The 14,220-nt window shown below is 40.2% G+C and overlaps 1 protein-coding gene across 2 annotated transcripts in view; it reads left to right on the top strand.

The window, feature by feature from the left end:
• nbeab (neurobeachin b) overlaps positions 1 to 14,220 on the top strand; it is a 196,152-nt gene that overhangs the window by 162,225 nt on the left and 19,707 nt on the right. For both annotated transcript variants that reach the window (XM_079676160.1, XM_079676159.1), the window contains 3 exons: positions 1,559 to 1,671; positions 10,123 to 10,263; positions 11,354 to 11,473. In XM_079676160.1, coding sequence (XP_079532286.1) covers positions 1,559 to 1,671; positions 10,123 to 10,263; positions 11,354 to 11,473 — 374 coding nt within the window. The remainder of the gene's footprint in view (positions 1 to 1,558; positions 1,672 to 10,122; positions 10,264 to 11,353; positions 11,474 to 14,220) is intronic.

Genomic DNA, 14,220 nt, shown 5'->3' with positions numbered 1-14,220 from the left:
GCTAATTAGATGTAAGGCAGACAGAAAAACATGCCCAAAATTCATTAAAAGTCCCTGGTAATGACCTGGGCTGACAGGGATGTCAGAATAGTGTGGGGCGGCAGACAGGCCGGGGGGAGTTGGGGTGATGTGCTGAGAAGAGGTGCGAACGGGAAGTGGTCCTCTAATTAAACACTATTCCACTGTTATTAACATCCTGCCACCCAACTCAGGCCCTCAGCAGAAGCAGGTTGAAATACTGCAACACACAAGTCGCTGCTTCCTTTTCACTATGTGGCATTAACCTGGCTAATTATGCTCTCTAGCTTTCCCTAATATCCTGGATATTCTGCAGAAGCTTTCCCATTGACTAGCCTGACACACATTATGCTCGATTTAAATGATTGTATGCCAATCTTCAGCAGTGCAGGACTAAGCAGACACACACTGTAAGTTGAAAACATTTAGTTGACAATTATAAAAAAATGTATGGCCCCAGCAAGCAGATTTATTATATATAAGGTTCCCATTTCAGTGTGTTGCATAGTTGTGTACACCAATGCATGAGCTTTCATTCAGAGGTAATACAACCGTTTTTGTATTTGACCTTAGAGTTGCCACTTCCTGGCCATTACAATAGAGATAGAAGGTCAACTTAAGAAGACACTGTTCTTTGGTTCATTGAAATTGCTGATGTGAGATATTCTTGGTCAGTCATCAATCATGAAAATGTAACAGTAATAATGTTCAGGTGTTAGTTGTAATGTTCCTTGTGTAATGATGTGATTATGTGTAACTTTGAAGTTGACCTTGAAATTACCAATGATCCCTTTTCATTTTTCTCAGCGGTTAACATGAAGTATTGCTGCCATCTTTTACAATCAATTTGCTTTGAACTTACATTTTTTGCTTGATTTATTACCAGCAGTAAACATTCCAACAAAACCATCTATGGCAGCCCTTTCCCAATCCTGGATTACAACTGGCCACCACCTGACCTCACAGCTGTGTCAGTGTCATCTTCAAAGAAAAAGTAGAACATTAATGACAACAGGCAACATGCTCTTTTGTGCTTTTCCCATGGATTTCCTGTGGCACATTTTGCCATCTGAAAACCATATTCCCACTGCAAGAGAATAGAGGAAACTCACATCTGGCCAATCAGCGCATCAGACTTGCAGCTACATTTCAGGCATTGGGAGTCATAACTCTCTAAAGAATCTTTATACACTCCTTTACATAGACTCCTTACAACTTGAAGGCTGCCTCATCTGGCCTCCTGTAACTCCCACAGTCCATTGGCAACGTACACTCAGCAGGAAAAGGCATGGGGAGTTCTGAAAACAATCCCTCATAGAAGAGAGAGCTTACCATTAGTTTATGTGTTTCTCTTCCAGACGCCGTATGAAACAGGAAGTGCGTCTGATTGAGGGCTCTGAGATGGGGGGCTTGTTGGAATGTTGCATGCTGATCCCCCAATGTAACTGAAGCCTCAAGTGCACCCTGCCCCACTTTCAACCCCTCTGTTCCCTTCCAATCCTTCATCACTCACAGATTTCTGTCTGCTCTGCGTGTCTAGGGAGGACATACAATGACCTGAACCAGTACCCGGTCTTTCCCTGGGTCCTCACCAACTACGACTCAGAGGAGCTGGACCTGACCTTGCCAGGGAACTTCAGAGATCTCTCAAAGGTACCGAGGCCTCTCGGCCGTGCACCTCAGTGTGACAGAGAGAAGGGGGGGGGGGGGGGGGGGCAGCTGGCTCTGACGGCAGGGGATTTCCTTATTAAGATCCAGACTGTAAAAGAATATCATATTTAATAGCTGAGGAATCATGAGTCTAAAGTCATGAGGTGGAATGCCGAATGTGGAAAATGCTGATGTTAACATCCTGAAATGCACTCAAATACAGTATGTTAGTTCACTCCCCTTTTATTTGGATCTGTATTATCTCAGCACAAACAGTAGTATATACTTGACTATGAGCTAAAAGTGGCTTAGTGGTCTCTGCATCAGAGGCTTTTTAAAATTGTATTTTATAACTATGTGAACCTTGAATCACCCAATGACACATTCCCTAAAATGCTCACAATTCAAAGATTTTTTAGATAGGGAGATTTAGTAAATAATTGTATGATCTCAAAGAGCGCTGGGCCATGTGGTTTAAACTATTATCATAATGTTAAAGCCACTTAAATTGTCATCTCTTAATCAACAAGAAATGATGTGACTACTTGCAATGGACAGGACTCGCTCATAGGAACCCACAGAGAATTATGACCCAATTATTTTAATAATTATTATGATATACTGTCACATATACTGTTACTGCTGCCCCCAAATAGACAAGAACATCCTTCATGCTGGTAAAACAAACAGACTTTTTTAGTTTTACATTCAGCTTTCTTTACATTTTTTAAATCTCAAAAAACAATCATTCAAAATCACTAATTTGAACAACAGAACACTATGATTCATATTCATGTTGAATTGTTGGCCAGGCCGAGAAGTTTTTACAGAAGACACTCATTATATAGTGTAATGTCCAGAATATAGTCATTTTTATTAATAAAATATTGTTATTGAACAAGTTTCTGCTTGGATTAGACTTTCAAGGTTGATGAAGGGACACCGGGTCATGAGCACAGTGTTGCAGTGAAAGTCTTTCTAAATATGGCGTTTATAAAATGCATCAAGCTGTGCTGTAGCGAGAGTCCTGCGAGCGCTGCCAAATCACAAGAGCTCAGACACGATGACACTAATGCCCTACAACTCTGGGAGATGAAGTTCAGCAGTTAGTTTGCTCTGTCTTTGACAGAAGAGGAAAAGGCAGCAGATCACTGTACCACAAATTGCGGCTTGGTTTACTTGTTTACCACCCCCATGTCTCTTTCTCTGTCTCTTCCTCTCTCTTGCTTGTTCAAACTGCAGCTCACTGACCTGAAAACAGCCACATTCCTGTCTGAGCTCTCTCTCGCTCGCCTTTTTGCTCCCTTATTCCCGCTTGTTTCCCTCAAAGCGCCGACATTCTGACTTGGAGCCTCGCTTCACCATCATAGTTCTCAACAGTTAGTAGCTTTACGTGTGTGTTATAGTGGGAGAAGAGGAGAACCTGGAAGAGGAAAATAAAAGTTGAAACGTGGACTAACTAGATGAGGACATTTTGAGTCTGAAAAATTGTGCAGCACATCTATCATTTCTGTTAACCTAGATGGTTTTGGACAAATCGCTCAGTTGTGTGTCTTGTCTCCGTCATCGCAGCACTTATCTGCTTTCGGCTGCTCCGGCCTGTGGGGCATCCAGGTGGGCTGGAGAGCCCTGGGATGTGTGTGTGTGTGCGTATGTATGTTTGTGTGTCTTTTGGGGGTGGGGGGGGGGGGGGTGACCACGGCTAAGCCATGTGCAAACCTCCGGTCCCGGGGAGACAGTTATGTATTGTAATGTATTCCAGTGACATCCTCCCATGCTGTTTACAGGCCTGAGCTGCCTTCATTAGCATGAGTTCACAGCCTGGGTCTCCTGACAGTTGTCCTTGGAACCCCGGGGCTCTTACCTCCAAAAGTTCACAGATAGCGATGCAGGGAGGGACAGAGGCCCCCTCAATTCTCCTCTCGGCTTGGTATGCCCTTTTGTTCAATTATGGATCAGAGGTAGCAGCACACTCTCTGGAGACGTGTTCGGTATATATTAGGGTGGTGTGTGTCTCTGAGGTGTGTGTCCATCGGGTGTGGTTGTGTACCACCATAGGCTGTGTGTTTGGTAACTAAGACTGTGTATCAACTCACATTTTTTTATAAAGTACCAATGTTTCAATGCCAAAAGCAATATGATGTTTGTCTACATATCCTTTGTTTTATTTTAAAAAACAAGTTAACCTTCCAAAAAAATATTGTAAAAAATGTATCAACTGACTTATTGAAGACTTGGACAAAGACAAATCCATCAAAGCCATAAATGACAGCTTTCGGACTTTCATTATTGTCATTTGCTACTCAGGCTTATTTACTGCATTTAGCCTATTCATTAGTTCCTGTTTTAATTTGTATGTTTAATTTGCTATTCTGCAGTTGAATAATATCAAATTACCTCAAGTAAAATCAAACGTGACTCCAGAGCTCAGTGATAGATAGTGATAAGCATATCATTAGTCCTATGTCAACACAGTGGATACAACTAAATGATAGACTTTAAACTGACTTTTTATTCTTAGAATTATCCCACGGTAGCATTGCACAATCTGGGAGTTTTCTTTCCCACAGATCAGAGTCCTACCTAAGACCTGTTTGTTAAGTACAGGTGACTATCACTTGATGGACAGCATTGTACAAATTGCTTGTGGTCTGTGCTGATTTGCCAAATAATATCTTCCCAAACATACTGCACACACCTACAATTACCTGCGGTTGGGCATTCAGTGAGCTGTGAACAGTGCTACTGAGCACTGCTTTGCCTCAGGGCCAGAGTTCTGCATATTTGGATGTCACATACATTCATGCAGTGAAGTGTTTCATTAGATTGTAATGATTATTTTGTGATTGAGTGACAAGTGGATGATAGATTTGGGGAAGCCAATCTTCGTCACGCTGTTAAGTGATGTGGTGGAAATCATACAATTGCATAAGAATGTGAAAGAAGCAGATGTGGTTTAACACTGTGCTACTTTAACCTCAGACTGAAATGTATTCAATATGTCCTTCTAACATTTCGAAAAGACACACAAGAGCATTTCTCATCCCATACTTAGTGTTAACATTTATTCCACCATACTTAAAATCACGTAAATAATGCTAAAGGTATTGATTTCCCTTGTTATTATACACTGGAATGAGCTGCGCTGAGATAGAGAAACCAATTTAAATATTTTATTTAGGGTTCTTCTGTAGGACTGAGTAAAAGCTGAGCATCTACAGCCTATCTGCTGTAACCCCCCCCCCCCCTACACTTTTCCTTCCTTTATGGAGTCTTCCTCACCCTCACTTCCACTCCAGTCAGGCTGTTTGGGAGCACATCTGCTTTATCTTGAGTTTGAGCCACTTGATTGCATTAGACTGGAGCTGCATGCAGCACTGCCTCCGACGAGGCAAGCAAAAATGACCGTGACTTTTCCTGACAGAGCACCATAGCATAACATACTGTAATGTAATTACTTCTGAAATATAAAATGCAATATGCGTCTCTTTGGGAGGTAGCTTAGATATAACCAAACAAACAGAGGTGCTCTATGTTCACTCATTCACCAGCAGCCGGGTTCATTTGGAATGGAACACCAGAAATGATCCTGATTGAAACTGAAGCTGAATCTAAGTTTGATCTGACTTACTTTATTCGTGATGATGTATTCAACTGGGTCAGGTGTTATACAAGACATGAACTCAGATAGAAGCAAGTGTGGGACTGTCTGAACCAGTTGTTTTCATTGTCCCATATCTATGATCATTGGGAAGTGGAAGGGAAAGGGAAGAGGTGATTATTTGTGTTGCATAGAGGTAACTAAGCAAAGCCTGATTTGGAATTATTAACCAATGGGACTATGACAGGAATAAAGGAAATGCAGGACCACTGAAGTCGTTATCCTATCTTATTATAAAAGGGTTTTTATTTCCAAGTCAGCATCTTATCAAGCATACATTCTCCTAATATTATTTTGTTGTATTTTCGTAGTAAAACCTAAAGCATACCAGCAGTATATATATACATATACATTAATATTTGGACAGTGTTATTTGACCAGAATGTGACATTTATAAACATACAACATATTCAGAGCAGTTGTTATGGCCAAGGCAGCACACTTACGATATAGAGATGTAGAGCATTGGGACGAACCTAGAAGTAGCCTTTTCAATTATTTTATGCTTGAACTCTTCGACAAGCAACAGTATGGGAGCTACTTTATGCCAAGCTGAGAGTGCATTGTCTTGTCTTGCCATGAGCATAATGTAGAAAAAGTGTCTCTTTCAAGTCATCACAATTTCATGTGGTTTATTCTATTGGTGTACATAGTCTGTTTCGATGCTGAGGACAGTAACACATATTTCACTCAAAAATTAATAAACAAGATTGTAACATTTAACAGAGCTGAGACTGAGTGTGAATATTCATCACCAACTTTAATTAGATCTGCTATCACAACTATTTTAGTTATAGGGTGACATGGTCATATCGAAGGAAACTGGGATACAATAAATACAAAAAATGTACTATCCAAAAATTGAACACTTTGGTATTCAACCCAACCTTTATGCACACAGGCGACCAGAAAACCCCATAAGGAGTTCATTTTTCTTCTGCTTCCAATATATCTTTTTCTTAACTTGTCACCATCATTTGTATAGATCACTTTACATCTATAAATATACATTTAATTTGCTTTACATTCTTCTTCTGGGAAAAAGCCAGTTTAGTTTTTTTTATGTTCACCCTAACTACATTTGGTTTTCCCTGCTTGTTTTGTGTTTGTTTGTTTTTTTTTATTTTGTTGAGTTGAGTATACATTTTCAATCCCTATTTGAGCAGTGTTCAACACACTTCTCAAGGATGTAGGAGAACTGTTTTGCCATGCAGTCTGTAGCTCAGCAAACCATGTTTTCTTGTAAATAAAATGAAAACGATCTTACTTCTAAGTCACATAGAAAAGGCCTTATTGTATTTATGCTTACACTGCAAAACTACGCTGTGAGAACACTGTGCCTGATATTCTGTAACCCTAAGAATGAATAGGATATATAACTTGTCAGTGAACATGTCTTTAGATCACTTCCCTTCCTCTTTATTAAAGACGTGTGTGTGTGTAGTAAGTTTAGTCCTTGGAAAAGATAGATAGGGTGTTGCCAACAAATTTGGTACTTTTGCATGTGTCAAAACAAAACTGTCAGCTTAACGCTAATTAATATATTAAATATCACATACTCCTGACTCTGCTAGCATTGTGAAAATAGTTTTTCAGATTATTCTGAAAACATTTAATGACACTGCACATTTAAGATCTATGCTAATTTGTTAGCTTTAATAGGATTGTCTTGCTTTTATTATCTGCTTATTCTTTCAATGATGCATACTTATTACCTGCAGCAGTCTTTTCTGTATTCTTTCCCTCTCACATGTATTAACTAGGTCTTTCATACAGCTCTAACATGTATTAGTTACTCCAGCGGCGGTTTTACAGAGTGTGAGACGTCTTGTGGCTTGCACCCCGATCCAGCTGGGCCAAGACGTCACATGCGTGGCCATTATCACCTCATAAATCTATGCAGATCTCAATAAACTTCTCTTTCAGTCTATTCAATTGTGCTAACACTGATGTGGACTGCCATTAAATTCTAAGGAAGAACAAAAAAATGGCCTCATTTCATTTTAACTTAGAGCTTTAGGCATGTGCACTGTGTCACACATGGATATGAACCTAATCTTCAAAATGACCAAGAGAGACTGTCTGTCGCTGATGTTGCATACAAACCGTACCCAGCCAAAATAATAGTGCCATTTTAATAATGTTAGAATAAGTGAACTTAAATAGAAGGCTTTTATTTGATTTCTTCTGACCTCTGAGCTCAGCTTTCAGGTGGAAACGCTGCCATTGATTGCATTACCAGCCCCCCTTCTCCTTTGTTACTGAGTCAGTGTTACTGAGTATATTAATATTGACTGCCAATATGCCCCCGAGGCTCTTATATTGGACAGGGTGATTGAAAAGGCAGAGAAAGCAATTTATTCACCAATAAACGTATGTTTAATGGAAGTCATTTTGTTGCCTTAAGAACACATGAAAATGAAACAGCCGCCAAAGGGCAAAAACCCAGTGATGGTGTCAGTAGGATATTGAAATTATTACTGCGGCTGTGGTTAAATAATTAACCACGTTATCCAAGGTTTGGCCTTATTAATGAAATAATTGGATGTGTGTCAAATAAATATAGATTCTTTTTTTTTTATATATATCCTCACAATAATTGGGCAGCATAAATACATCCAATAAACTTTGAATGATTATGACTATTAATAATAGCAAATGTTAAGATCTAAAATGTTTTCTGCAAAACTGCTTGCTGACTTTTTTTAGTTTTAGTCATGATTTAATTAACTCATTGGAGATGTAACACTATAGGCCATGGTGTCGCATAATTAGATTACACTATATTGTTTAAGTCATGGAAACTCCCCTCAGTAGCGCCCAGAAGGGCTCTGAACACAGATGGGAGTAGCAGTGCTGAGTAAAGTGTTTGGCTCAGTGGGTGCGTTGGGTGTAAATCAGGTCAGCCAGGGTTAATCCACATGGATTATCCACAACATTTAGCAGGAGACGCTCATATCTCCTCCCTCCATTCTCAGCGCGCCATCCTGCTCACCCCTGCCACCTTACCGCTGTAAATTTCAGACAGAAGACAGCGCAACAGGACATTTTTAGGGTTCAGGGGAATAATGGGGTCTGACAGACAAATCCCAGAGTAAAGCTCCTTGACTGCCCTGAACTCTCCCCTAGCCCTTCACCAGACTCACCACAGGTAGCCTAATAGGGAACTACGAAGACTCTGCAAGTCTATCTTAATTATGCTCAATTATTCTGTACTATTCTGTGTGCTGTCCTAACACAAGAAATGGTAAACTACGCACGCAACAAAATATGTTACCTGTAAATCAAAGTAGACGGACTGTACCTCTGTTGCCTGCAATGGGCTTGAATACATTTCACTGCAGCCATGCGTTTGGAACATCATATCTCCTGCTTCCTGATGGTATTATTGGCAGCATGTAGTCTATGTCCCCAGGCCAAAACTCTGCTGCTATATACTGTATACATATTGTACTACAAAACCTAGGGGTTTAATGCAGGAAAAACATTTCACCTCTAATGCAGATCGCTCTTCTATAAGTGTTTGAGTGTAATTTGTGTGTTCGCCAATGTAAGTAAGTCAGATTTGGTCAGATTGGTCAGACAAGTTTAAGTATCGCACGTTTTATCAAAGGATTTACCATTAGTGAAAACTAGGTTCTTGTTTTTGAGTTTATAAGATCTTTATGAAAGAGGATTAGGGCCAGATACAGTATAATCTTTTTTCTGACCAAAAGGGATTGTTATTGGGGGCTGGGGGGATCCTGAGATTAAAGTCAGAATCTTGAGAAGAAGTCAGATCTTAGAAATTGTTTTCATGTGGCCCCAATCCTCTTCTGTAGTTCTGAGATGATACACTGTGAGAGAAACCTATTTTTGTATTCCAAAATACCTATTGTTATAATATAAAGGTCCCCAATTACTGTACATACTCTCACATATATGCATTGATATACACTGACCCAGCCAAGATTCTACAAGAAGTATAAAATGATGACATCAGGCTCCAGGGTTCCAGTATTTCAACAAGTAATATATTGCAGCAACTTCACATGAAGTGTGGTTTTCACTGACCCAATAACACAGTACTATAAGTTGAGTCAGACTGTGTGGTTGGGAAGAATAGGGCTGTTAAGATGGTATGAGCAAAGAAAAGGGCTCATATTGCTTTTTTTTATAAAGTATTCACACTGGCTTACAGCTTACTCATAATATGAATTTTAAAGTCCTGGAACTTTCTATAAATCATGGACCTGTCTTTCACTATCGTTAATATTGTTTCATGACATGTGCCTGTTATAGTACTCAGATCTACAGTAAACCAAACCCACAACAGTTTAAAGACAGCCATACTTTTATTTGACCTAATGCCTTTTGTTACTGTTTTCATCTTTAACCTATGTTGGAGATTGTGGCAATGGCTTTGAGCAAATAGGTACTGTGACCCTTGGTTATTTTGTGTTGTCGTTACTGTAAATAAGCTCCATGAAACTAAATGTTTTAGTTTTATGTCAAAATGACATTGGTCACTGTTTTATTTGTATTTGTAATATATGACTTTATCAAATATATTTAAAAAAGATGAATATGTATTGCTTTCATGGCGCCCACCTTCAGGTTAATGTTTAATACATTGTATATGTACAGTATTCCATAAATAAAAGACATGCTCACAAGTAAAACTCATGAGGAAGTGTTAATTTCCTCAGAGTCTCTTTGAGGGTAAAACCTCTGTTTTTAATTAAGAGGCAAATATGAAGCAATTTATTTATTTGCAAAAACTCAACCTATAATTATTGTGTTTTTGTTTCCAGCCCATTGGTGCTCTGAATCCAAAGCGTGCAGCCTTCTACGCTGATCATTATGAGACCTGGGAAGACGACCAGGCACCACCTTGTCATTACAACTCCCACTACTCCACAGCTGCCTCCACCCTGCACTGGCTTGTCAGAATAGTAAGTAAAATCACTCCTTCAAGCACCTTCACACTCATTATTGTTCTGTGTTCAAAATCCCCAAAATAGTCAAGCGCCCGAATAGGAATGAAGCCAAACCCACATCCTCAGACAGCTTTTCATTTTTGAGTCTGCATTAGTTGATTGTCAGTTGTCAGACTTGATGATGCTGTTACTTTGAGGTCTGTCGGCTTCTGCACAGGAAACAGCTCGACATCTCAATTTGATTGGGCCCGAGTTAGACCAATGGCGCTCAGAAAACACATTTCACAGGCCAGTAAACCGGCATATGTGGACTAAATAAAGAGTGGCTGGGTAATGATTTACAGAGGCTGCTGTGACAGGTTTATGTGTTTCAGGCAACCCAGTGAGCGCTGGAGACATGTCCATCAAGGTTACTGAGCACTGTCCTCATTTACTCTGCAAGAGGAGGAGGAGGAGGCCCACGCACTCTCCCAATCTGTTCCTCACAAAACATGCCCTTTCAACCTGCACGGCTTCTTTGAGTTGCTGTACATTTGATTTTGAAGTCATCTTATTAATTTGAAAAAAAGCTTCATAGGGAGTTCGTACTGTACTTCCCCACCTCCCCCATCATTAGTAGCTAAAGGCTGATGAACTGAAGGAGCTCCCTTGACAGCATTTAGATTAGCCTCTGTGGGTTTGTTTCCACAATCCCTTTCTTCCTTTGGTGAGTGATCCATCCGCTCCAACCGGCAATGGTCGCCATCTCAGGCTGAGAAAACCACATTTGAGCCAATTATCATTATGGCTTATTGTGCTCAGGAAAACACTAATTAATTTCCCCCCAGGCTTGGATCCAATGAATGACTGATTCCTTTGGACTATCGCAGAAAAAAATGACAATTAAATATTGCAATTTATTCCGACTATTCACATGTATTTGAATAAGCTGCATGGTGATCCAGTTATTCCAAACAGTTCTGATGTTTTTCGTTATTTTAATTATAATGGTTGCATTTGAAATGCAGATCAAGAGGGTGAAAAAGATGATGATGAGGATGATGATGACTTTTGATTTGGGTGGGGATCTTTCATATTTGTGATGTCAAATTTGCTTTCTTTTTAGGAGCCCTTCACCACATTCCTCTTTGGTACCAATAACGACAAGTTCGACCATCCTGACCGCACCTTCTCAGCCATCGCCCGCTCTTGGAGAAACTGTCAGAGGGACACCTCCGATGTAAAGGTGAGAGGCACAACAAAAGCAAATAGAACCAGCTATATGTTATATTTATAAGGATACATGCCTACAGAAGTGTGCCCTTAACAGGGTAGAGGTTAAATGTGTGATCATTATCTGCCTATATATATATTTATATATAAGTTAATATGTAGTTAATATATAACTAAATATGTGATCCTCATTGTCAGACATCTTTTTTAAGCTGGTGTTAGGATAGTGTGAGTATTTCCTTCTGAGGTCAGTTATTCAGTTACAGCAGCATATCTAACAGCCAAATTGCAAGTATACAGTATATATAATTGGCAATATAAACATAACCAGACTCTGATTCGCAATGCCCCCCTCCTCAGTTAATGTGCCTCAACACCACTGCAAAAATATATACCATTAATAATGAATGCCTCATACAAACAGTGAATCACAAAGACCATGGTGTACAGGGATACCCTTAGAAATGCGCATTTGATTTATCACATGCAGAAAACAAACTATCTCAGAGGTGGACTGATCCTGTATCTGTGCATGCAGGCACTCATGAATTTGAACAAAGGCTGTGTCTGAGAGAAAGACAAAGCCCTCCCTCTGCAAATCCACAGAGCAGTCACCGAAAACGCTGAACCCTGCTGATTCGCCTCCATTTTGCCCACTGCATAACACGCAGCAGGAATATGCACTGACCTCAAAGTGTCATATATTTCTAGCACACCCCGCATCGGGTAGTGTTGCCCCGGGCAATTAATAAAGCATTAATGACAAAAGCTATTTAAAATGTAGTCTTTTATGTAGGGACAGGGCTTTTACTCACCAGGATCTAGGGGGGGGGGAGCAGCCAACTATGTGAGGCAGAAAGCTGCAAGCTTTCCAACAGCTGAATAGTCAAACGCCACCCTGTTAACAAATACTGCCTACTTTCTACTACTTGTATGTCTGCATGCATTTCTTTTTACACACATAAGATGGCTACTGATCTATTAGGAGAGGCATTGTACTGTGGAGGACAATTCTGGATTACTAACAGTTTTTCATAATATATTAGAACAGTTGTTTGGTTTACTCATGATGCAATAGGGCAATGCTGCTATGTTGACTGATTACATGTACTGTATATTCTTGAGCTTTTTATAATAATCTCCTTTCCAGTTTTATAATGTGTTCTTTTTTGTCCTCCTACCTAGTTTATAATGTTTTATATTTGTTCTTTTTATTGCACTAAGCAATTGCCCGATAAAAATCCTATCCAAAATGAAATGAAATTAAAGTATAGGTTTCCATGCATGCAATCTGAAAGGCAGCCCAACACATAAATGCCATACGCAGCCACCATGTAGGGACTGAGCGGAGGGACTGGGGGTTAAGGTCAGCCTGGGCCCGGCCCATCAGGCCTCTGATTGAAAGGCAGCTTGTTTTTACCAGGGTCTTTCCTTCATTAACCCCGGCCTCTTCCAGCAGTAATGACGACAAGACCAAGGGAGGCTAAACCACTGATGGGTATGACCTCCTGAAAGAGCAAGTCAAATGGAAACAATCCTGCACTCACCAAGCCCCTCACCTCCCGTCCACCCCTTCATTATTGTGCATCCATACCTCTCATTTATTCCTATGTTCACACACAGTTATCTTATGCTGGCATGGCCACCATGGGCAACGTGAAGCAGAATTGTCTAGGAAGTAGTGGGCACACACACATACTCTCTCATACACACGCAATAACTGCCACCATGCTGTCTGAAAGAATCCAGCAGAACTCAACCGGTGACAGATTTTGACGAACATGTCATTAAGGTGACACAGTGTAAAGCAATGGAGGCATGTGTGATTGACTTGTTAGCCCATTACGATGCTGTTGCAGAATTAATGGCTGCCATGGGAGGGTGGTTTGAAAACAGAGCTGGCAGTTTTAACGGCTTGACTTTGAGTTACGGCAGGAAGTTTACAAGCAGAGAAGTGGAGGGAAAGTGCAGTTGTGTGTATGTGTGTAAATGTGAGGGACAGAGGGAAACCGAGAGGAATGGCTACTTTAGTCCATTCCCCTGTCGCGTGCGGAGGGTGAGATGTGACCAACAGCAGACCAGCAGTGTTATTGGCCTGTACCATGTCATGCTAACTCGCTCTATCAAAACCAAGTGATTTATGTGGGCCTAAAAGCTCTGCACGTTATGTATCCCACAGGCAATATAAAACTCCCAAGTACCACTGAATCCGACAAACACTGCATTCATAAAACAAGCCTCATGTAGTAAGAGTTAAATACTGTGCACCCTACTTTATAATCTCAGGCTAAGAGACAGACAACAGCATTTACTGTGTCTTGTGTCTATGTGTCCTAATGAGGACAGAGTAGAGGATCTACATTCCTCGTGTGCATATGGCTCATTGTGCAGAGGCTTTACTCACTCATCCTTCCTTAGCTGTATGATTAGGAGGATAAGGGTCAGTGTGGCTGCTGCAAAATCACATAAAGTATAAATACACTAATTTATGTTGCAAATGCCTTATCTTAAAGAACAGCTTAAACGGCCATTTTGGTAGTTCTACCCATCCAAAGCATGCCATCTTTTTTGTATCGACTGCTTTATATCCAGAAATGTCACCATTTAATTTAAATTAGCTATTTAAGTTAAACATGAATTCAAAAGTGTTTTTAACTGGGTTATTACATCATGACATTACTTCTAATGTCTTGCTCTTACTCAAACAAACTGTCATGTGTGCATGGTAATGCACTTGAAAGCAAGTGCTGTCCTTTTTCA

This window comes from Notothenia rossii, assembly GCF_949606895.1.
Source record: "Notothenia rossii genome assembly, chromosome: 4".
Classification (NCBI taxonomy): Eukaryota; Metazoa; Chordata; class Actinopteri; order Perciformes; family Nototheniidae; genus Notothenia; species Notothenia rossii.
This window is presented reverse-complemented; position numbering and strand designations above follow the sequence as displayed.